The sequence below is a fragment of the Mauremys mutica genome, chromosome 1 (genome assembly GCF_020497125.1).
Source record: "Mauremys mutica isolate MM-2020 ecotype Southern chromosome 1, ASM2049712v1, whole genome shotgun sequence".
NCBI classification, from domain to species: domain Eukaryota; kingdom Metazoa; phylum Chordata; order Testudines; family Geoemydidae; genus Mauremys; species Mauremys mutica.
The window spans coordinates 149434736-149458772 of record NC_059072.1 but is presented as its reverse complement, the minus strand read 5'-3'; the positions used below and the strand labels follow the sequence as shown (position 1 = coordinate 149458772).

Here is a 24037-nt window from a genome sequence, read left to right as displayed (position 1 = left end):
GAAGGAGAAAACCTGACTAGTGGAAACAATGAGTTTCTTTCGGTAAAGCAGGAGGTGGGTTCCTCTTGGCAAAGCAGAAGGTGTGATACAAGAGAAGGTGCACAGTGGGATGATGTCGCATGGAGACTCCCTATTGTAATGGACTCATATGCTGCAGCCAATACAATTGCTACATAATTCACACATAGAGACACACATAGAGACCACTTGGGAGATTGGACTACAATTCTAGCCCTTCAGCTCAAGAAACACAGGCCTCTTCCATTTACACTAAGAGCTACAACCCAACCCTACTCCCCCACTTAGCTGGCAGTAGCGTTAGGTCGCTTATCCTTTCCGTGGCCTGACATCATTCGCTCATGTATTCACAAACAAAGCCAGTCTAATACACTATGTTCTCTAAGTTCTGTGAATGTTACAGGCATTTTTGTTTCATACTTCAGCAGCTGACAAAAAAATGCAGAAAACTTCATTAAGGATTTCATAAGTGTTTATTAAAAGCTGCTGTTTCAAACAAGCAAATACAGCCAGACAACCCCAAATTGCTGTCTTTGTACATTTATTGTAACAAAAGCCTAAGTGCTGTGCTGGTTTCTGAAAAAAATCAGGACTTGTAAAACTAATGCAGCTGCAGCTCCTTCTTTCTCCAGGCAGCTGTGTCATCCACCTTGGACCAGCTTCTTTTACTGCACTTGCTGTGGGAGGGAAGGGAATAGAACTGGAGATTAGTCATGGGCCACCACTAACCGCTGAAAACCAAGCAATGATCATCCTGTGATTAAAACACCAGGGGGAGGAGCAAACAGTCAAGTTTTCCATAGTGCAGCTTGTTCGGAGATGGGATGCACAGCCATCCCATCTCCATTCTGGATCATAGATTAAGGATCTAGATAGATTAATTTATGAGGCGACATTAAAGGAACTAAATATGTACTGGGTACCTAACGGACAGAAGGTTGATTAAATTAGATCAGTATTTTAATAGATAGATAGATAGATAGATAGATAGATAGATCAGCTGATTGTCCTTTCACTGATGCTGGTGTAAATCAGGAATAACTCCATTTACATTAATGGGATCACACCAACATAATACTGGTGCAAGGGCTGGTCTACACTAGAAAATTAGGTCAGTATAACCATGTTGCTCAGGAGTGTGAAAAATCCACACCCCTGAGTGACAGAGTTAAACTGACCTAACCCCTGGTACAGACAGCACTAGGTCAACAGGAGAATTTTCCCATTGACGTAGCTACCACCTCTCGAGGAGGTGGATTACCTCCTCTTACAGAAGAACCACTCTCACCAGTGTAGGTAGTGTCTTCACTGAAGTGCTGCAGCGTTTTAAGTGTAGACAAACCCTTAGTAACAGAAAAGTCAGGGTCACTGTGTTTGAATGGTGTACACCTCAAGGATAGACACAAATTAACCCTGGGACTAGACCTCACGGAACAACCCTCTATTAGCTGGTGAGGAGGAAGAAAATGGACAAATTGTGGCCAAATGTGTCTTTTTATCTGTAATTTCTCAGATTCCCACTGCCACCAGCCAGTGCTATAGCTGGAGGAGATTCACTGCTATTTTATTGTTGGTGCTTCCTGTTAAGTAATGGTCAGGGGCATATCTGATGGGTGAAACCTTACACTGAATTTTCCCATTCAGTCACTAAGGCTATGAAAGTTTCTGTACAACAGAAACAGTGTGGTTTCTGGTTGACTATGCTGAAGGCCTCATGTGTGATTGGAAAAGAAAGAGTCAGCTCAGATGGCCTCAAGATATTTCCGATAAGCACTGTTAAAAATGAGAAAGAATGGATGACTGCAAGCACACCACTAGATAAACAAGCTTTCTTAACTCACTCTCTCTTTCATTTTTTATTCTTTCTCTTTACATATCTATTTATCTCTTTTTTTCTTTCTCTTTCCCTCACATCTTTTCTGATTCTCTTTCTCAGGAGTTCTCAGACTTTTGTACTGGTGACCCCTTTCACATAGCAAGCTCTGAGTGAGACCCCCCCCCCAACTCTTATACATTAAAAATACTTTTAAATATATTTAATGCCATTATAAATGCTGGATGCAAAGCAGGGTTTCTGTTCTCTCATTTTTCTTCTGTTGTTTCTCTCTCATCTTTCTTCCTCTTCTCTCAATTTTCTCTCATTCCCCATCTTTTGTCTTTGTCACATTTCACTCTTCCTCTTCCTTCTCTTGTCTCTCTCCTGCATTCTCTCTCTCCTTTTCTCTCTCAACACTTGCACTCTCTCCATCACTCTAGCTTACTCTGTTGCAAACCAGGAGGTGCAGAGACATGACGGGAAAAAAAACGTAACTGAACTTTTCTGCATCTTAAAAGTTGTGGAGATTTCATTTGGAGTGGTGGTGGCAGAGGTTCATGGCTGTTCTTGTTTTGTCCAAACTAGTTTCCTCCCCACCCACCACCTCTATTCTAGTTAGAATGGACCTGGCCCAGAGTGCATAGAATAAGAAACCTCCTCTCACCTTGTTCCTTAGCATTAGCCCCATCACAAAGATCCCATACAAAGCGCTCTTGAAAATGAGCAGAACGTACACACTCTTGCCTGCCATGGCACTCCTCAGATACGACTCTGAAAAGCAAGGGGGAAAATAATACATCAAAACCAACAGAGAAGTGAAAAATTTCTTTGGAGAATTTACCCAGCCCAGGTTGGGGGTCTTTTAATCCTGTAGATTAGCAGAAGATGGTGCAATGCTTATCTGTAAAATCCACTGACTGCCCATTTGGCTGCCTGTGGCTGTACCACCAGGGAGGGCTGGATCTCCAAATTGGTCTGAAGACTTCTAAGTAAAACATAAGAGTCTGAAGAAGCGGTGACTCAGAAGGTGGCAGCCTTCCCCCAAAGATAACATTGATTCCAATACATCAGTGTGGAGCTAGGGGGTGCTTTGCTGCAGAGAGTGGGGTATGTGACTCAATAGGGGGTGCTCTCCCTTCTGAGTCAGTACTGATCCTAATGACCCAGTGTGGGCTTAGGGGCTCTGCGCTGCTGAAGGTTATATCTTTAGGATGAGATCTAAAGCTGAGGTCCTGACCACTGGTGGTTAGTACAGGTCCCACAGAACTTTTTGTAAGTGGAGGGGTGTGAGTCCCAGTGTGTGTGCCTATGCACATACTCACACGTGCACATTCACATCTCTGTGAACCAAGAAACATGTACACACATGTGCACCCACACATACAAATATGCACATAAGCACATGCACACCTGTGCATGACAGCATGAATACACATGCCCACATGCACAAACATCCACAGCAGTACATCAGTGTATACATACGAGCATGCACACCTGAACATTCATGTGCACATGCACACATGCATACAGTACAGAGGGAGAAGGGACTTTAACTGACCTTCTGAGACACTGCAATCTGAAAGGAGAAACAAGCAGAAGTTAGTATCTGAGCCCAACTATCTGTGCTTTTTACAAGGAACTCCCAGTTTCCCACAATTAATTGGGTGGGGGAAGGGGGGGGGGAGAATTATGTGTCTATTCACTAGCTTGTAGGACAGCTGATTTGGATTCCAGTCCAGGTCTCAGATCCAAGGGCTGGCAGAGGCTGGAGTGTGGCAAACAGTGATCCTGGTGCCCCAGGGTTTAGGAAATTACTCTGCTTTGCAGAACTCTGCAGTGACAATTCCCACTCTTGGACTCTCTCTTGGGACAGCAGTGATTTAAGTGGTGATGCCCTGGTGAGCTGGGCAGGAGCCCTGCCTTCCATTCCAACTCCTAACCCCAGAGGTGGGAATGCTGCAGAGGCCAGACCCCAGCACACTAGGGCTTTTGCGCTCAGTACTCACCAGCTACACCATTGATGACTTTATCATATGGTTTTGTCTCATTCCCGTAGAACTCAACAAAGCACTGGAATCTGTTCTTGGCATTGGACCATTCCTGGTGTGAGATCCTCAAGCGGCTGGTCAGTGAGTATTTTTTTTTGTTTTTGTCCAGGAGAGATTCGTCCGTCCTCACCCCCTCTTTCCTCTCAGCACCGTTCACCCGCCAAATCAGCTTGATGTGGTCAGGGTAGAAATCTGTGGCCAGGCATACCAGGGTGGCCTTCCTCTTCTGTTTGATCTCCTGCTTCGACGGGGGAAAGATGGCCACTTCAGGGGCAGTGATATTAGAGAAATCCTCTGGAACAGAAATCAAGATGACACAGAGAGCCCTGCACAAACCCTCTCTTGCCTTCTGCAAACAACCCCTCCTGGATCCATGTATCTGACTCTGTTGTGGGAGGAGGGAGATGCTTCTACAGGCAGATTCAATGCCCTCCTTAGAACTCTACAGAGGAGGTCCATCATTTTAAATCAAAAGAGAAAATTATATTTTTTATTATACTGTACTCAAGTCTGAATCAGTAACCACTGTATAAGTACCACTTCCACTAAAATCAATAGAAAGTGCTGGCTGCAGATTCTGGCCCCAATATTTAAAAAAGACAGCTACAGAGCAAATGTAAAGTCTTTGTATCTAGTCATTCATTGAGCCCTGTTGCTCTGTAATTCCTTACTGCATTGGGGTGCTCTGTGTTTCACCTCAGAAAAAGATGCTGAAGACTGCACTCTCCTTTTGCTAACCCAAACTTTCCAATCTCTCAGCAAGCTCTCCTTGCTTTCTCTCCCGCAATTTTAAAAAGGACAAAAGAAATAAAAAATCCAGCCCACAAATATCCAAAGAGAAGCTTGAGACAGAAGCCCAAGACTGTGAATGTTTTGTTATTTAGCAAACAAACAAACAAACAAACCCTTCCTTACCCAGGACAGTCAGTTTGGTTCCTGTGCCAAAATACTGTTCATATCCAGAGCACAGAGACACAGGGCAGTAGTAAAACTGAGCAAAGTAGCAACTTACAGTTCAAGGGCTTTACTCTACACACTCCTCACACAGGCCAAACTCTCATTAAAGCCAATGGAAGTTTTGCCTGAATAGGGACTGCAGGACTAGGCCTGTGGTGTCTCTTTATAGAGACAAAATGAACACATGTGACAACAAACCTATATGACCATGAAAGGCACATAGGGAGGACCTCTGCGACTGATATACTTCCCACTTTCACAGGACTCATCAGCTCCATCGCTTCCACTACAGTTTTCTTTATCGTGCCCTTGACTTTGCAGTGGCAGAGGGGATCCTTCACCCATTCCATGAGGGAAGTCAATTCCATGGCTCACTTCCTCTGGCTCATAATAATTTTTTCCTGTTGTTTAATACTAGATTTTCCTTCCTGGAACCCAGGTTTTCCTTCTTTGTCCTGCCACCTTCTGAAAGAGATCCCCATTCGTCCTCCACATATATTATTTCTTCTAGGGAATTGTGGAAGTAGGGAAAGAATTAACAAGGATTTGAAGGGGATCTTAATGCATGTCAGTCAGTTAGCAAGAGTCAGGCCACACTGTAACCCTAATGACGTGACACTTGTAGAAGCGAGGATGGTGTGAGGTGAGAGGGAAAGAAACTGTGTAAAAAGTTATTACGACCTTGCAACTGATAACCAAATATGCAGACTGGTGTCTTCTAGGAGTGAGAAAAATAAGATAGCAGGATGGCTTATGGATAAACAAAATACAGTTTTTCTCCAACAGAATGATGACTAGACAGTGCCTTACTGGACAGAGGAGGCAGTGCGTTGCAATGAACAGAGCACCAGACTCTGTGGGCCAGATTTTCAAAAGAGCTTAACTCACATTTATGCAGCAAACTAGGAGGCCAGATTTTCAAAGGCTCAACATGTTGGGTGGAGAGCTCTTTTGAAAACTGGGCCATGAACAAAGAGGCTTGGGTTCTGTTCCCAGCTAGGCCACACCTGTTATGTGACCTTGGGCAAGTCACTTGCCTGATCTGTGCCTCAGTTTCCCAAGTTGTAAAACTTGTAATGTCCACCCACCCTAATGAAGTGCTTTGAAATTTATGGATGCAAAATACTCAATCTTATTATGAAGAGTTTTCTTACCACATTCCTAGTATATATGATTAAATTAACACATTATCTATGGACCTGTATGAATATAGCCTAAAAATCAAGCTATTAATTATGGATGGTTGAAATTTTTTTGTTTCTAATTATTTTATCAAAAAATTGGAAACATTCTGTAGAAATGTTGAGTGAAATTATGTTTGATTGTTTCCTTCAAATTTTTTCTGATAAAAGAATTCCTATTTTTAACTAGTGCTCCTATTCATCCAACCATCCCCGTGTCTCTTCTACCAGCATTACAGAGAGATTGAATGGGCTGCTGTAATATATTGCAGAACCAGGAGCACATGGATAAGAATAGTGAATAGAAAAAATAAGGATCACCACTCAACAACATTTTCTCATGGTGAAGGTCTGTTAAGTTGTGTCTGAAAATGTGTGTCTGAGTGAGCAGAATCTCAGCCCTTAGACATGGGGCAAAGACTTGTTTCATTACACTTACTGTACCCCCTCTTCTCAAGCAGAGCAAGGCTATTCCTTACAGCAGTGATTCTCAACCTTTCCAGACTATTATATCCCTTTCAGGAGGTTGTTTGTCTTGCGTACCCCCAAATTCCACCTCACTTAAAAACTACTTGCTCACAAAATCAGATATAAAAATACAAAAGTGTCACAGCACACTAGTACTGAAAAATTGCTCACTTTCTCATTTTTACCATATAATTATAAACGAAATCATGATCCCCAGTTTGAGAAACACTGATCTAGTATATAGCGCAGTATAAACAAATCATTGTCTGTATGAAATTTTAGTTTGTACTGACTTTGCTAGAGCTTTTCATGGGGCCTGTTGTAAAACTAGGCAAATATCTAGGTGAGTTGACATACCCCCTGTAAGACTTCTAAGTACCCCTAGGGGTATGTATATCCCTTGTTGCGAACCACTGCCTTACAGTACACTCTCAAGGGGCTTTGACCATTTCACTTTGGAAATTATTTCAAGATCTATCCCCCCACATACTAGAAATAATTCCCAATACACTATGTGAAGGATTTCTCTTTAATTCAGTTCCAGTCGCTTTATCCCTAGTTATTCCCTCATGGACTACACTTAACAAAAATCATCTTCCTCCTTAGTATTTCATCATTCCCTATCTTTCTCCCTTGTATGTCTTCTTTGTCTGTTTCCCTTTTTTATTCCTTTTTTCGTTACCTTTTTATTACAAATCCAGTACACTCTCCTTAAATATGTTCTCCAGACATGTCCCTCGCAGATCACATAACGTTAGGGACAGAATTATCTTTTCTGATATATGTTGGTGCAATCACAAACCAGCAAGAAAAAAAACTCGGGGGGTAAAATGCTGGCCTTATTAAAATCAGTGGGAGTTTTGCCATTGATGACAAGAGAGTCGCAATTTCACCCAAGTGTTTTTCACCTTCCTTTTGCGGATCCTATCTTCCCAAAATGAAAATGCCTTTTATTGACTATGGGTTTCTTAGGAAATGTAAAGATCCCACTGGGCTGCTAGAGACAGACCATGAGTTGATAAAACTATCTATTTTTCTTACCTAAAACTGTGAGTCGGGTCCCGTCTCCAAAATATTGCACTGAGCCAGAACCAGAGCACAGCATTTCCCCCCAGTGCTACAAATGCCCTGGAACAGGGACTCATATCTACTTACCTGCTTTTCATTATTTCATGTTTCTCTGCTTTGTCCCTCACTGGCTGACTTAATCTCTGTCTATCTGGTTCTCTGTCCCTCTTTTCTCTAGATTAACCCCTTTAGAGACAAGTTCATCAATTTGGCTGCCACCAGAAATGCTTCTAAAAACTGGTTTTTATTCTAGTCTTTTTGCCTGCTATTCTTTCTTTCTTTCTTTCCTTCCTTTTCCACTCACCCAGAACTGTCAGCTGTGTCCCTGCTCCAAAATACTGTATGCTTGCTCCAGTTCACAGCCTCTTGGAGCTGCACCAAAACCACTCTACGCTCCTTAGGAACTGGGCAGAACAGGACTGCTTTGGAGGGGCTAGGGAATGCTGCCATCTCCATAAAGTGCTATTAGATTGTATTTAGTCTATTTTCTCCTAGCCAGGGCAGAATTGTTCTCTATATTCTAGTCTCCTGGGCTTTGTCCTGCCCTAGTTTTAAATAACTCAAGCAATGACACTTGCGGAGAATATTCTACATTCTGCTATCTACCCCAAAGGCTTCCCTCTTCATTCAGTTTCAGTGATCCATGCTTCAAGAATCCTGCCCCTTTCACACTCCCAAACCCAGTCTTCTCCCAGCGTGGGGTGTATGCTATGTTATTTTGTCATCATTTTCACTCACCCAGAACTGTCAGTCGAGTTCCGACTCCAAAATACTGGATGTCTGTGGAGCACAGCTTTGCATTGCAACATCAAAACTATTCACTACCCAGTCCTGGGCTGCTCCCCACGAGATGCCATTGTTAACCCTTAAAATGCTGGACTCTTCCAGAATCATAGCCAAAGGCATGCTCAGAAGAAAGTATGTACATCTAGCCATCTAGCTGTGCTGTCTCAGCAGCATTTAGAAGACTAATATACTGTATGTGCTCCCCAATGATGATTTGGATCAGACCTCATATTTCAAAAGATCCCTCATTTCCCTTTCCACAGTAAAGCACCTCATCCCCTGTTTCTGCACCTCAGCCTCAGCATCACCACACATTCCCAGGGTCAGTGTTTATCCTCCAAGTTCCTTCTCCTACCTCCCCTCTCCTTTATACCCCCATCCAATCTCTCTGTTTGTTCTCCCAGTTGCTGCAGAATAGTCCTATTGCTAATGAATGTCTGTACCCTGACCTCAGTCTTCTTCCCCTCACCCCCTCTTCAGGGACAGATGCTACCCTAGATATTGCAATAGGAAAGAGTCATCCCAGGAATTATACTGGATCAGGGTGGGAGAGGGGGCAGATGCACCACCTCTGAATAGGTGTAGTCTAATTGTGGGGTACTGTCACTGCATGGGCTTCATTTCTAAGAGAGTCCAGCTAGCACCCTAAGTGGGCACTGAGCAGGGGTTCCAGACGTTTCCATCAGATGTATATGGCAATCTAGATATAGAGTATAACTCTAGGGGCCCATGTGCTCTCCCTTTTTTCCCTGATTAGATGTGAGATCTCCTCCCATTCCGGACTTGAAGGAGATGCTCCGGCCATTAACCACATGAGATTAGAACCATATATCATCTTTCTTTCTTTCTTTCTTTCTTTCTTTCTTTCTTTCTTTCTTTGCCAATAACTTTATTAGCATGGCAAGAAAATGTTGGCAAAGTTAATACTGCAGTTGTCTATGCCCAGGACAGGTTTAATAGCAGTAATGGGGCTGATTAGTTTGTTCTCTTCCCCAGTCATCAACTCCCTTCCTCTCCCTCTGTCTCTCTCAGTGTCTTTCCCCAAACCTTTTTATTGCTGTATTTGCCAGCCTATGACCTGCTAGCTCTGGCCCAGACAGTATTGCTGATATCTCTTACCCAGAACTGTGAGCCGTGTTCCCTCTCCGAAGTACAGTATATTTGCAGAACACAGCCTGACACCCCTATCAGCAAAGTTGTTGCTGGAGAGGGGAGGAGAGGGAAGGAGGCAGTGGGCTGCAGTGAAGAAGTTCTCTTCCTCCTCTTTACTGTCAGCCAAAGACCCTGAAATCTCCCATCTGTCCTGCCCCAGGAGAGCAATTCTTGGTCTCTGGGTGATGAGGGAATCTGCCTGTTTGGGAGTGCTGAACACAGCATTGTGGTCCTGGAATCAGGTCATATTCCATCCAGCTTTAATCCTTTCCAGCCTTCCACCTTCTTTCCACCCGCTCTCCAAGCCCCCACAGGAGGGATTCTCCTTGCATAAGGAGTGGGAGTTACTCCCAGTGTGAGTTACTTGTACCCTGTTTGGATAGTGCTTTATGCAATCCTAGCCTTCATTGTCCTAAGCAATTCTCACTTTCCTTGGGCCACTCCCCATCCCATACCCTGCCTAACAGATCTTCTGATCGGCCTGTTAAGACTACTCACCCCTTTGCAGCCTGGCATTCCCCCCTTTTCCTCAGTTTTATCCTGTTGATGCTATACTTACCCTCTTGGAGCACCCTAAATAATTCCTCTCTCTGCTTAACTTTCCCATGCATGTATAATGCTTTGCTGGCATTTAATCCAGTGAAACATATTTTCTCTTAATCATTTCTCATCCTTCAGCCCCGCTCCTGCTCTGTCAATATCTTTCTGGCACTGAGGGACCCAGAACTGAATGGAGTTTTCGAGGTAGGGTCTCAGCAGAGCTATAGAGCGGGGGTCTATACCATGCATAGCATTCTCAGTAGGGTCTGAGCACCACTGACTGGTAAATACTGGTCTCTGTCTATCTGTGTGGCAGATGACAATGTGTCCCTATAGAAGCCTCTCCCAGAGCCAGTGGCAGACAATTGTTAGATCCCCGCAGTTTTGCTGGCTGCCTCCACTTACCTAAGACAGTCACTTGGGTCCCTTGGCCGAAGTTCAGCGGGGAATTGTAAGAACACAGCGTGAAACTGTTATAATCAAAGTGAACGTCTTCAAAGGCAGAGACAGCCCAAAATGTAAAGCCCAAGGAAGCCTTGATCTCCTCTCCCCCAGCAGTTGCTGGAGGCTAGTAAACACTAGTCACAGGAGTATGGGGGGAACCTGTACATTTTGTGTTCTCGGGGCACAAGCTGCTCACTGGCTTGTGCCAGCAGGTAATTGTCCCCCATGCCATGTAACACTAGCACAGAAATGTCTGTTAATAGCTTGCCCTAAACCTTTCCAACTTTCGCTTCAGGCAGCTGCCTCCTGTTCTTTCTGTCTCCATTTATGTAGATAATTCCCTGTTCCTTTGGAGGGATCTACAGACTCTGATCGAGTCCCACCACCACCTTGAGCCAGCTCTCCCCTGGGTTACATACACTGAGCTCCCTCAGTCTCTCTCTTGAAACACTCAAATCGTGGCACGAAGATTTATTGCCTTGCTTTCTATATTATCTCCAGCTTTATTATTTTTAGTTCAACTAGCAAGATGCTTTGGCAAATTCTCATCCCTTCTCCGAATGGCTTCCACATTCACATTCTCTGACTCCACATGTCTCTTTGCCTTTGTCCCTGTCTGGGTTCTTCTGTGTGTTTTCCTTTTTCTCTCCATTTCTTTGTTTACTTAAATGACCAAGGACCACTTTTTATCCTGCCACCCACTGAAATCAGTGCAACTGTGGGAAAAGTTACCTCCGAAGGTAAAATTGAAATGATAAGGTAGAATGTCCACCTTTCTCATGGTTACATATTAGACACCGATCTTACTGGGGTTAAATGGGAAAACGCCCGCTCTCCCTGCTATGTGTCTAACCAAAAAAGAAATAGTTATATGGAGATAAATTCCCCCAGACAGGAACTGTAGATTTTGCTAAGCTTGGTTCACAGATACTTTGGAAGATGCATTTTCTTACCTAGAACTGTGAGCCTGGTCCCCTCTCCAAAATATACCGGCTGTGTGTTTACACAGCCAATTTGCTCACTGCTAAAACTTCCAGGCAGCATTCCAAATGACAGTGATTATTACCCTGAAATTTCTGTTAAGGCGAAGGAGACATTAAACCAGGCTTCCTTCTAACCTCTAATTGGAGCACCCGGTGCTGACATAGCATCAGTGCTATGGGGAAGAGGGGATGATGCCCCATTGGAAAGCACATTAAACTGCTTTGGAGGAGACATTAAACTGAGTTCCCTTCTGCTCAACCCTCATGGGCTGTTCCAGGTGGAGATTTGAGAACCACAGGGCACTTATTGGAAAGAGCTGCTGTCCATACAACATTTCTTCTCTTTCAGCTAAAACATGTTGTAATGCCAGAGGCTACATTCCAGTGATAGTTGAGCTCAGAACATTAGCTACATTTGTTTGCACAATATGCTGCACTTAAAGTGCTTTGGGGAGACAAGGAAAGTGACAAGCTTTGAGAAAAAAACAATCCTTCTCTAGATCTTCCCATGGACTCTTTGCCCACCTGCCTCCTTTTCAGGGTATACAGGCACTATAGGAGATATTCCAGGACACCCCTGACTCTCCCCAACCTGATCCCTTCCAAAAATTTGCCAGCACCTTTACAGCAGTGACTTTTAATCTGCTTGGATTTCGCTTACCTAGCACTGTGAGCCTGGTGCCTTCGCCGAAGTAAGCTTCAGCGTAGTTACACAGTGATAGACCCACAGCCTAGAAACACCCCACAGCCTAGAAACACCACTGCCCCCCAAGGGTCTGCCATTTCTCAGGTCAACCCTGTTCTCTGCTCCTTTTACCCTTCCTTGAATGCTGAATTTACCTGGTGAAATGTCAGCCCGATGCCTATTTGCAAGCCTCTGGGAATTTGGGTGTTTGAGTCACATCATAGAAGTTAGAGATGGCAAAGATTTACCTTCCTTCCCCAATCCCATAGCCAGGGCAGGGTTACCCCCTGCAGTGCAGTCTCTAGGGCTTTGTCCCAGTACTCACTTTAAATGATCCTGGAAATGGGGCCTCCTTTCCGTCTTTGCACCCTTGCAAATGGTTCTCATACCTACTGTTAGTCACCTTTATCCTAGCTATTATATTCATTTATTCCTGTCTAGTAAATCAACCCCTCACTGCTGTCTGCTGCTGTTGTCAGACATCCCTTCACTAATGGACCTTGCTTGGGATAATAGACAGAATGTCCACGAAGAAACTTACCCAACACTGTCAGCCTGGTACCCTCGCCAAAGTACTGTGGTGTATTTACACAGTGCTATGAAAGGGTACAGGAATCACCTGCCCTCAGCCATGGGAATAAGGCAGCCTCAGGGAAGTTACCAGTTGGGGGAGAGGGTGTGGATTATCTAAGGAGACACAACAGATTTAGGTAATCTTATATAAGATAATGTGTCTGCCGCTCCCCGTCCTCCCAACAACCTCCAAGCACTGAGTTTTTATGATGTTTTTATGGAGGACGGATATGATGAAAAAACCCTGTGTTCACTTGGAATATCTATCTATCTATCTATCTATCTATCTATCTCAACCCCAGCCCCCAACCGAGCCCAGGTTGAGACTCCTGTTCTCATGTAATTTTAAAAGCAGTGACCCTTTCCTGCAGTCAAAGGGCAGTGGTGGTGGTGTGCATGGGAAAGGGAGGGGATCTTCTTCTGCATTTCACCCACCCCATGCTGCAACCTGTTCCTTCAGACCCTATTCTGGACAAATTTGCACACATGACTTTTTCATTTACTCTTGAAAAAGATATTTCATTGTCACCAATTATTTAATGTCTGAGCTTCTTTCCTTACCTAATACAGTCACTCGTGTCCCGGAACCAAATTGTGCTGGAGATGAATCACAGCGCTACAAAGACCATCTCAAAATACACCGCTCCCCAGAGCAAAGGTGGGGAGGGGGAACTGTGATAATCATCTTGTAACACCCAGGGAAGAAAGGAAACAGAACCTGTTTGGGATAATAGACAGAAAGGCCCAGAGGAAACTTACCCAACACTGTCAGCCTGGCCCCCTGGCCAAAGTATGGCTGGCTGTGTTACGAAATATTGTCTAATGATAAGATGGATTAGGCTGTGGGCCGAGTCCCAAAGGGAAGTGGTGGAAGCCCCTCATATGAGACATTGAAAACTGATCTGGAGAGCATCCTGGAGAATCTCCTGTAGCGTATACTCTCACCTGGGAGAGTTGGGGGTGAGAGGATGGAGAAGATGGGAGGTGATAGGCTTTTTTAGATCCCTAATTCCTGAAGTCACTTACCTAAAACAGTGAGTCTGGTGCCCTCTCCAAAGTACACGATGTTGCCAGAACACAGTGTTGCTAGGCCTGGCGAAATCAATCACAGTTTTCCCCAGCCACCTTGGGGTGGGATTCTGGTGACATTAGGCCCTCTGGGAAAGAGACTTTGAGACACCGATGGAAGGTGCAGAAAGATGGCATGTGGAGGAACGTGGCTGCCATGTGGCTTGACTTTCAAAGGCAACCACCCACATTTTATTCTTTCACAGAGGATGCCCATCTGGTGCAGACTGTCCTGTCCTGGGGGGTCCCATAGATAGAAGAGCTATTGGGTGAGCCAAAGAGAATCTTCTCCCACTGGGATCTGCTGTGTGGTCTTGGTTGGGAATCATCCTTTGTGGATATGGCCCAGGAACACTTCAGGGTTGGGATGAACAAATCTTTGAAAATGTGCAGGCAGTTCCCAGTGGAGCCCTGGCTGTCAAGAAGTGCACATATCCCAGGGGCCCTTGCATCCTATCCACTACGTGAGGGAGGTTTTTGTAAAGGCCTCCCTAAGGAATGTATCACCGTGGCCCTGCTGTCCCCACAACCATTCAACCTCATACAAAAACATCTCCTCCCTCAGCCCCGCCCCAGAGACACCCAGCAGAGGCAGGGCCTGGGGAAATGGCAGGGTTTGTGCTTATACTGAATAAACAAGGGGAAACAGATGATGTCGCTAGGGGATGATCGTATCAAACAGACACCTGGCCGGATAGAGGTGTTCCTGGGTTTCTCTAAGCAGGAACTTGTTATGCTCTCTCTGCTCCCTCCCTACTACCCCTCACTAAGCCAAACTGGTATTTATAGCTTACGAGAGGAAGAGGGGAGCTGTGACAGGTGGGAAACCACACAGAGGTACCCCGCCTAGACACTCGTGTACAGACAGCTGTGCAGATACACATAGGTTGTAGGCAGTGTTGTTGTAGTCATGTCGGTCCCAGGAAATTATATGTAGCTATGACACACTAAGCAACTTTCCCAGACCCAAAGAAGAGCTTTGTGTAGCTGGAAAACTTGTCTCTCTCACCCAAAGAAGTTGGTCCAATAAAAGATATCGCCTCACCCACCTGGTCTCTCAGATACACATAGAGACATGAATACAAGCACAAGCACATGATACAACTGACACATAATACTGAGTGGTTACACAGGCATATGCACACAGAAGCATGTGCAGACACACAGCCAAGAACATGCAGAGAATAGCAAAGGCACAAATACACTGCAGAAGGATATGTGCTGTCTCACACATTCAGAGGCAGATATGGAGAGTCACATGAATGCCCCCCCCCGAATCATATGTATAGATGCACATGTAATGTCACAAACAAACGTGCACATACCTAGTTAGACTCTCACCCACGGAGAACTCAGCTGAGCAGGTCAGAAAATATTCATAGGGAATTTTATCTGACAAAGCTTTGAATAAAAATGTTTCCTGGGTTTTGATTAGCTCTAGAAATTCAGCACAGACACAGATGCATGCATTCCCACTCAATCCCAGCAGAACAGGAGATTATTCATACAGGATCAATGAGATCAGGTGAGAATAATGGGAAGACACTATGGCTTTGTTATCCTTTGAGCATGAACTCAGACTCTCAGCACTTAGTTTAATGGAATAAGTCAGGGATGGGGAGAACCAGGTCAGAAGAAATAAAAAGCCACCCACCGAGCCTATGTAGAGGTTTAACAACTGTGTGTGTGTGTGTGTGTGTGTGCGCACACGTGTGTGTGTGCGCGCGCGCGCGCGTGTGTGTGTGTGCAGGGCATGGATTTCTATCCTGGCTCATTTCATCCCAAGAAGCCTGTCTCTTTTACTCATGTGGTTCCTCCATTCACTCTTATAAGCACCATGGCCTAGCTCCTCAAATCTAAATACCTTTGAGGATCTGGGCCCACATGACTGAGGGACCAGCATTCCTACAGTGTCTTTGAACCCAGATATCAGAGGTGTAGCTGTGTTAAAAAGCAACAAAGAGTCCTGTGGCACCTTATAGACTAACAGACGTATTGGAGCATAAGCTTTCGTGGGTGAATACCCACTTCGTCAGAAGCATGTGGTCTATTCAATTGCTTTGGGACCTTTAAGCATCATGACTGGCCCTGGGCTTTAACTCTTATATTGCTTCCAAATAATGGCACCCCCAGCAGCAGAGCACCCCTGAGCATCAAACTGAGGCATTGGGAACTGTACTGACTAAAGGGAAAGAAGTCACTGACACCACTCACTGCATTGCCTTGTATTTGCTTGGAAGGCTCCCACTCATATGCTGATCAGGGCTAGTCCTGCTCAGTGTATGAGTTCTGAACAGATCACAGCTACCCAAGGTAGTATATTTTGAGTCCCAAGTCCAGTTTTTGTCTGGCAGCTTCAGGATTTTGCAACAGTGTGTGACTGGTGGCACAAAAATACAAGGCTAGTCCTTGGTCTTCAGCAGATCTATCTGCAGTGTGCAGTGTCTGTCATTGTCACGTACCATACTGAATCTGTTGTCCCTGAAATGCTCCTCAAAAGTGGGTTCTGGGGTTCCTTTAATTAGCACTCCTATGAGCTCCAGCCCCCGCTGTGCTACCGGCTGTTGGTACCAGTACATCCAGCCATGATCTGTGTTGTTCTGATGGCAGTGCAGTTTGACCATGGTCTCAGTCTTCTGTGTCACCCACCTGGGTACCTGGGACAGTACCACCTGCTCCCTCTCTTCACAGAGAACTGATGGAGAGATAGTAAGAGCAAAGGGTTAGGGATCTGTACAAAGTGCCCATACTACCCTCTGCAATCAGACAGCATGAGAACAAGGGAGAGATTAAAAACACAAGAGAATATCAATTTCATTGGGAGACCCATGTCCTGGATGTCCTGTGTCTGCCTGCCTGCAGGCTCTCTTATTTTCTCAGTCTGTCATTTTTTTCTTGCATGTTTGCTTGATCTATCTATCTATCTATCTATCTATCTATCTATCTATCTATCTATCACTGTCCCTTAATTTCTTTCACCTTCCCTCTCTCTTGCTCTTCTTTCTTTGTTCTCTCTTTGAATAAGTCTCTATAAACACTTACAAGGAGTGATGAGGAGCCACAGAAGAAGTGCGTAGAGCTGAGACATACTTCTCTTTGCATACAGTACTTAACTTGAATCACCAGAGAAATGTGCTACTTGTAGAGTAGAGGCAGGAAGTGACATCAGGCTGATCTGGAAAATGCTCATCCATCTTGTATCAGGTCATAACTTTTCTCCTGCATGAGGGGAGGGGTACAAAACCAAGGTGGAATTGAACAAAATAAAAAGAAGACCTTAGTATATAATGGCCTAATGAGAGCTAGGCATCTTTCCCCTCCATAGGACTAGGTGAACAATGTCCCTCAAAGTGAAATTACATCAGTGAATCCCAGCCACAGATGGAAAAAAACAAAACAAAAAAACCCTCCTGTTCATTATGATTATCGAATTCTACCCTGGAGAAGCCTGATACAGGAACAGAAAAAAAATAACGATTGAGGGAATCAGCAGAGCTGTGTGGGGAGCCCAGGACTTGAATAGCAGGGGGCTGCAGGGCAGGAATGAGAGGTATTGTTGGTTTGATCAGGTCATAACAGAAATGGCACTTATTTAATCAGAACTCCCAAAAAATCCTGATCTCATTGTTAGAGGGCTTATTCCTTCACCCACTTACTTCCCTGGTCCTTCTTGCATGAACAGAGAGCAACAATACCCGAAGTCCGAAGGTGCAAACAATTCAGTGTTTATTGGGGTGAACTTCCAGCAAGCAATGATTCCAGTTTCCTTCCTCAGTGTCCCCCTTCCCAGCTCTGACACCACAGAGCCTTGCCTGTGTTCCTGTTCCCATTCCCTGTTCCCATTCCCCTCCTTAGTGAAACATAATTCCAGTTCCCACACCCCCATTCCCTGTTCTCACCCACCCCGCTTCCTAATTGACAGCAGACTATATAGTAAAACTTGAGTTCTGCTTAGCTATACCTTAACCAATCATTTTACTGAAATTTAGGTAACCAATCCTAACATATTGTAACATGATTATTTAACCAATTATATCCCACCACCTTAAGTAGTTTATACCTAACAAAATTAATTATACAGCAGACAGAAACAATCACAGAACCAGACAGAGATTATACAGACAAACAATCAGGAAATGGGGACTACAATGATAGAACAGCAAAATGAGGATTTCACATCCCAGCTATTGATAAGTGAGTTCTTGCCAGACAGGATGCTATCAAACTAAGTTTTCTGTAAATCTTCTAGGCTCTTCCCTTTCTCTGAAGGTGATAGGCATTATCAGGACAGGATTGTATTCCTAACAGCCCAACAGCATCTTATTTCGGTGTGACTGGTGAGGATGTGACCATTCACTTCCCAGCTTATTGCTGGCTTCTACTGCTTAGCCAAAGGCCTTAGCCTAAGAACAGGGCCTCAGACTGTCACAGTAAGAGAAGGCCCTTACACTGGCAGACAGTGATTTTAAGTCTTTCTTTTATACCTCTATGACTAGCTAAGTGATAAGAACCATAGGTGCCGACTCCGTGGGTGCTCCAGGGCTGGAGCACCCACGGAGAAAAACTAGTGGATGCTGAACACACACCGGCAGCTCCCCGTGGCCCCACCCTGCCCTCCTGCTCCAGCTCATCTCCGCCTCCACCTCCTCTGCGTGTGCCAGTGTGTCCTGCTTTTCCCCACTCCCTTCCAGTGCTTGTGCTGTGAAACAGCTGTTTCGCGGGGCAGGGAGACAGGGGGGAAGAGGGGGAAGATGGCACGCTGGGGGAAGAGGCAGGACTGGGGTGGGAATTTGGGGAAGGGATCCTATGGGGGATGGGAGCGAGCGGAGTTGGGGCGGGGACTTTGGGGGAGGGATTGGAATGAGGGCAGGGCCAGGGAAACACAGTCGAGTTGAGGCGGGGCCAGGGGCAGGGGGGCACGAGCACCTACCGGCACCGGAGAAAGTTGGTGCCTATGATAAGAATACAACTAAATTCTTAAAGTATAGGCCTTTGCAGACAGGCCTGAATATCTATATCCTAACACTCATCTTGGCATTGTTTCTGAGTCACATCATCTCAACTGTACAAATAATGGCTTTGCAAATAGGGTTTCCTTATACTCTTTGCTGCCATCTACTGAAACACTGAGTCTACACACAGGTTACCTAAACCAACAAAAATTGACAGCTTTGGCCCAGTTCATCCTTATGCCAGACTGAGTTTGGTTTTGGAAAGAGAATCAAAGGATGCTTTATGTCACCTCTGGACCTTACATATTCTAGACGGGGGAAGGCCTGCTTCAATATCCCAAGGGTTGTACTAACTTGTGCTCAATGAATACACAGCCTCTAAAGGGGCATTGCAGCAGCTGGGAATAGCCAGAGTACACAGTGCTCCAGACCTGCTCCTGTAGTGCTCAAGAATGTCCCTGGCATGATGACACATACATCCAGGGAATTCTGTGTGGGGCCAGATCCATCAGTGTGGCAGTTCATTTATGCTGGTAAAGTATTAAGGTGGTACAGCATAGGAATAAACGGGGCCTCTTAATGCTTCTCTACTCTTTTGGGGTGTGAGTTGGGGGCATGTATTTGGTCCTTACTTTTTGAACTTTCCTCAGTGGCAACCATAATCTGTTACCTTGAAACTTATCTCTTCAAGGGTTATAATATCTTCTGTTTTCTTAGACAGTTCTTCCAGATCCAGCTTCCCTTCTCAGAAGGGTCAGTTATTCCAATTTCTATGACTTTTTATGATCCCTCACCCCAGTTCAAAGCAGTGTCAGGCAGAGCAGAACTGTGAGTTTATGCCTAGTTAACTAGGAACAAAATATCACCTCCTTCTTTCCAATCACAGATGATGATTGAAGTGGTTTAGTGAGCCCACTAATTGGTTTTAAGGCTACAGTGAATTTGATGCTCGGAAAAGATGCTGGACTGTCATTCTTTGGAGCCTGAAGTCCACCCAACAGGGACAGCATGGGCAGTGGTTGGTGCAGGCTTCTTCACACACTGCTCTGTCAGAATGCCCCATCCCTGACTTGCAGTGCCTACCTCCATGAGTTAAAGGGGTGTTAAGTCTCCATGACCCTTTTACTCCAAGCTTCTCTGCTGAGAATGGCAGCAAGGAGGCCAAATAATAGTGCTTGTAGGGAGTGGGGTTAGTGAGGTATGCCTGGTATATAGATTGTGGGGTTTTCCATGACCAGGGTGAGAGCGATGCTGGGTCACATGACACCCTGTTTATTATCTGTAAACCACAGACAGAACAATGCTCGGAAGCGTGGCCCGCAGAACAGTACCACCTGCGCTGTGACCTCTTGGAAATGCTTTGTATCATTGTAATCTCAGTGTTGCATATGGTTTTGAGAATGAGACCTACATTGGCTCACAGGTGGAATGGAATGGTGACTCACCAATCACTTGTGACTCCGAGCGTTTAACCACATGCAGAGACCAACCCCCCAGGGCCTTGTTATTGAAACCTCTACTGCCTTTTCAATTCTGCATTGACATAATATGAACACCTCCTCCCCACATCCGCTATGCTCTCTGCCTTCACCACATCCTCACAGCTCTCTGCTGCTCCCCACCACACATCTTCTTGTCTCCCTTCCCCTGTCTTCAGGCTAACTGACTTGGGCTAAGATTGAGCCAGGTTTCTTGTGCTAGGAAAGGTCAGTATTTAGGTGGAAGACTTTCAAGGAGAAAGCAATTGGTACAGGGAGTGGTTTGGGTGACCCAGTAAGGGGCCCTTTCTCCTGTAAGTCAGCATTGACCCAAAGGCCCCTGCATGGTGCTAAGGGGTGCAGGGCTGCAAGAAAGGGTGTGAGTGACTCAGGAGATTACTTTCTCCCAACTAAGTCAATACTGACCCCAGTGTCCCACCATATTGCTGGGTGAAACAGTGTGGCTAGAGCTGAGAGGTAAAACCAAGATCCTAATTATTTCTAATAATTGGGGATCCCATGCTGTGGCAACTTTAGGGCTATGCATCCTGTGCAGTTGCATTTGGCCCAGATACTTCTGGGTCCCACGCCACATTCACACACCAGACAGTGTCACTCCAAGTTTTATGTGTGTTTCTGTGGCACCCACAGGCCATGGTACAGGTGCATTTCCGTCCCCACTCCCTCCTTGGTTAGTTGCCCTTCCTCTCCACCTCTTGGCTTGTACACACCATGAGGTTTTGAGGAATAGCCATGGACTTCCTAATACAGGGCCCCATCCCCACTCGCTAGTGTTGACGGTGGAGTACCCTGTCCCAGTTGGCTCCCTAGGCAAGGCAGAGACTTAGCCCATAGTAACAATCCAAAACACTGAATTTAGCCAGACATGTTCATGAGCTACTTGGTGGATGATGACAAAACCGCACATGTAAGAGGGGTTACTAAACAGTGACTGTTAGCCTGTGCACAGTCACCCCTGCCCAATGATGTATCCTGGAGAGATTACATCAAATGATTTCACAATGGATGTCCAGTCACAATAAAACAAGGAGATCACTGTCTGCCTGTCTGTCTATCTGCCCTTAGTGGTCTTTAAGGATGCTTGGGTGAGGTGTCACCTATTTGCAGGAGGTTCAGATCTTGGCTGACTCACAAGCTGGAAATTTGCTTCTGATCCCTTTGGTTGACTTGTGCTGTCTAGAAAGCTGGAAGTCAGGCATCTTCTATGGGTCTTACTGGGGCACAGAATGGAGACTAAACTACAGTAACTCCTCGGTTAACGTTGCAGTTATGTTCCTGAAAAATGCAACTTTAAGCGAAACAATGTTAAGCAAATCCAATTTCCCCATAAGAATGTAACTAGAGGGGGTTAGGTTCCAGGGAAATTTTTTTGACCAGAGAAAAGACTATATTTTATATAGTATACGTTTTAAACAATTTAATACTGTACACAGCAATGATGATTATGAAGCTTGGTTGAGGTGCTGAAGTCAGAGGGTGGAAGAGGGTGGGATATTTTCCAAGGAATGCCTTACTGCTAAATGATGAACTAGCACTCAGCTGAGCCCTCAAGGGTTAACACATTGTTGTTAATGTAGACTCACACTCTACAAGGCAGCTCGAATGGAGGGAGGGGAGACAGCATGGCAGAGAGAGATAGAGACACACATCACACCATGTGTGAAAGAGAGCTTTGCATTGCCCTTTTAAGTATGCTGACCCCATTCTAAGTACATTGCCTTTTTAAGGAGATCAGCAAGTTGAGATGGCAGCTGCTGCCAGGTCCTGAGCCCTGTCATGCCCCTCTCCCCCTCCTCCCCTCTGTGGAGGGGGACACCCTGACATTAGCACCCCCTTCCCTCCCCCCCCCAACCCCGCTGCACAGCAAGCAGGAGGGTCCCAGGAGCAGATCCAAGGCAGAGGGCAGGAGCAGCACATGGCAGTGGGGGAAGGGACAGCTGAATTACCTGGCAACTGATAGCCTGCTTGGCGGCTGCCGCACAGGGAAGTTAGGGGAGCGGAGAGCTGATAGGGGGGCTGCCAGTCCATCCTGGTTCCAAGCCCCCACCAGTAGCGCTCCAACGGGCTCCTTTTTCTGCAAGCAGTGGACAAAGCAGGTGGCTGCCAAACAACATTATAAGGGAGCATTGTGCAACTTTAAATGAGCATGTTCCCTAATTGATCAGCAACGACACAATGTTAACCGGGACGACTTTAAGTGAGGAGTTACTGTACCTACTTCAGTTGTCTCTCAGCTTGTCCCTTTTTACTAATCCAGTTCTCTGATCTACTTTCGCCCCTTGGTCCTGGCATCCGCAGGCTAGTTTCTGTGCCTGCCTTTATGCCATCCATGGCTGGGTCTGGCCTAAAATAGTGGTATAAAGCCATCTTTGCTCCCATTCCCTTGTTCCCTACACTCAGCTCAAATCTGGTGCAAGGGAGAACTGGGTCCAAGATGTTCCTACCCTGATCCACCTGAGCCCATCCATTCCTTTGCTTATATAGAACAAAGCAAAAGAGAAGAAAAAAAGCATAGTCTTAAAATAGGACATTTTCCATAGTTTTTCAGTAGGTAAGTGAAAGTAGGTGCCTAAATACCTTTGAGGGCCTTGGTCTTTGTATAGCTTCCCCAACTGCAAAGCCCTGGGAGAATGCCATCTAGGCATACAATGACCATCCTGTCCGATATACTGTCCCTGATAGGATCAATGCTGAAAGCTTCAAAGGAAACTGCAATACCTCTCATTATTATAATTTTTTACTTTGTCCAAACTATATAAGACACCTTGCTGAATAGAAAGATACAGTCCATGCCCAGGAGAGCTAACAGTCTAATCTTAGATATAAATAATAAAGCACCTAATGATACAGAATTCAAGGCCCTTCATTTTTGCTATTTATTGATTTTCACTGAAAAATTCCCAGGTGTTCAAAAAGCCAGTATTTCAGTTTTACTCATATTACCGATGTCAGTTTTACTGATTTTCACTCCAATTTTGGCTTTTTCGCACCTGACATTGCTTTGGAGAAGCTCCTCTTGTGACACTAGCCCTTCAGCATGGCCCAGGGCACAGAGCCCCATCCACTTCCCCTGCTGGACAGAGCCTGTGCAGGGGAACCGGACAGGGCTGTGCTGAAGGGTTGGGGTCAGCAGGGGGCTCTGTCCAGCAGAGGGATCTGTACTTATGGGGGTGCAGCCTCCTGCTTTCCTCCTGACCCTGGCACTTCTGCGCAGCCCCAACTGCTTCTCCACAGTAGGGAAGTGAGAGGGGCATGGAGCTGGGTCCCGGAAGCTGAGACCACCTGACCACTGCAGGGAGTGGAAGGCTTCCACAGGGTAAGTACCCTCCCCCACACCCTGCCCACTGCACCCTGTGAGTACCACGCACCCCTCCCCTCCATGTGAGTATTGAGCACTCTTCCCCCACCCACCTACTGCCCTTCATTTTTTATTTCTACTGATTTTCTCATGTTTTTTAAATTTTTGAATAAACAACAATACATTCCCAGGATATTAAAAAACAAAACCAAAGCTGAAAAAGAGGGGCCTTGACAATATCATACCACTTTATTCCAGGAGGGAGGTCAGCAAGGGGTGGGGAGGGGGTGGGATTTCAGTGTACACCCTGATGCATGAGAACTCAAAGACCCCTGTATTATCCTAACTGCAGATGAGATACTTTTCTAATCCCTGTCAATAAATGCAGACTAACATGGGCTCTGCATGGTGATGTGTGTCATTCCATGCTGCAGTGTGTGGACTCCAGCCCTGTAGCTATCAGAGAAAAGACACAAACTCAGGTTTTTCAAATGAAAAGAA

General features: G+C 45.4%; 1 gene segment (V, D, J or C); it reads right to left on the bottom strand.

Annotated features, from left to right (window-relative positions):
* Positions 1-480: 480 nt before the first annotated feature.
* LOC123349949 lies at positions 481-16411 on the bottom strand. The segment is given in 6 exon segments: positions 481-695; positions 2499-2605; positions 3393-3410; positions 3841-4176; positions 10440-10602; positions 16250-16411. Coding segments are annotated over 6 exon segments (798 nt in total).
* Positions 16412-24037: the final 7626 nt, after the last annotated feature.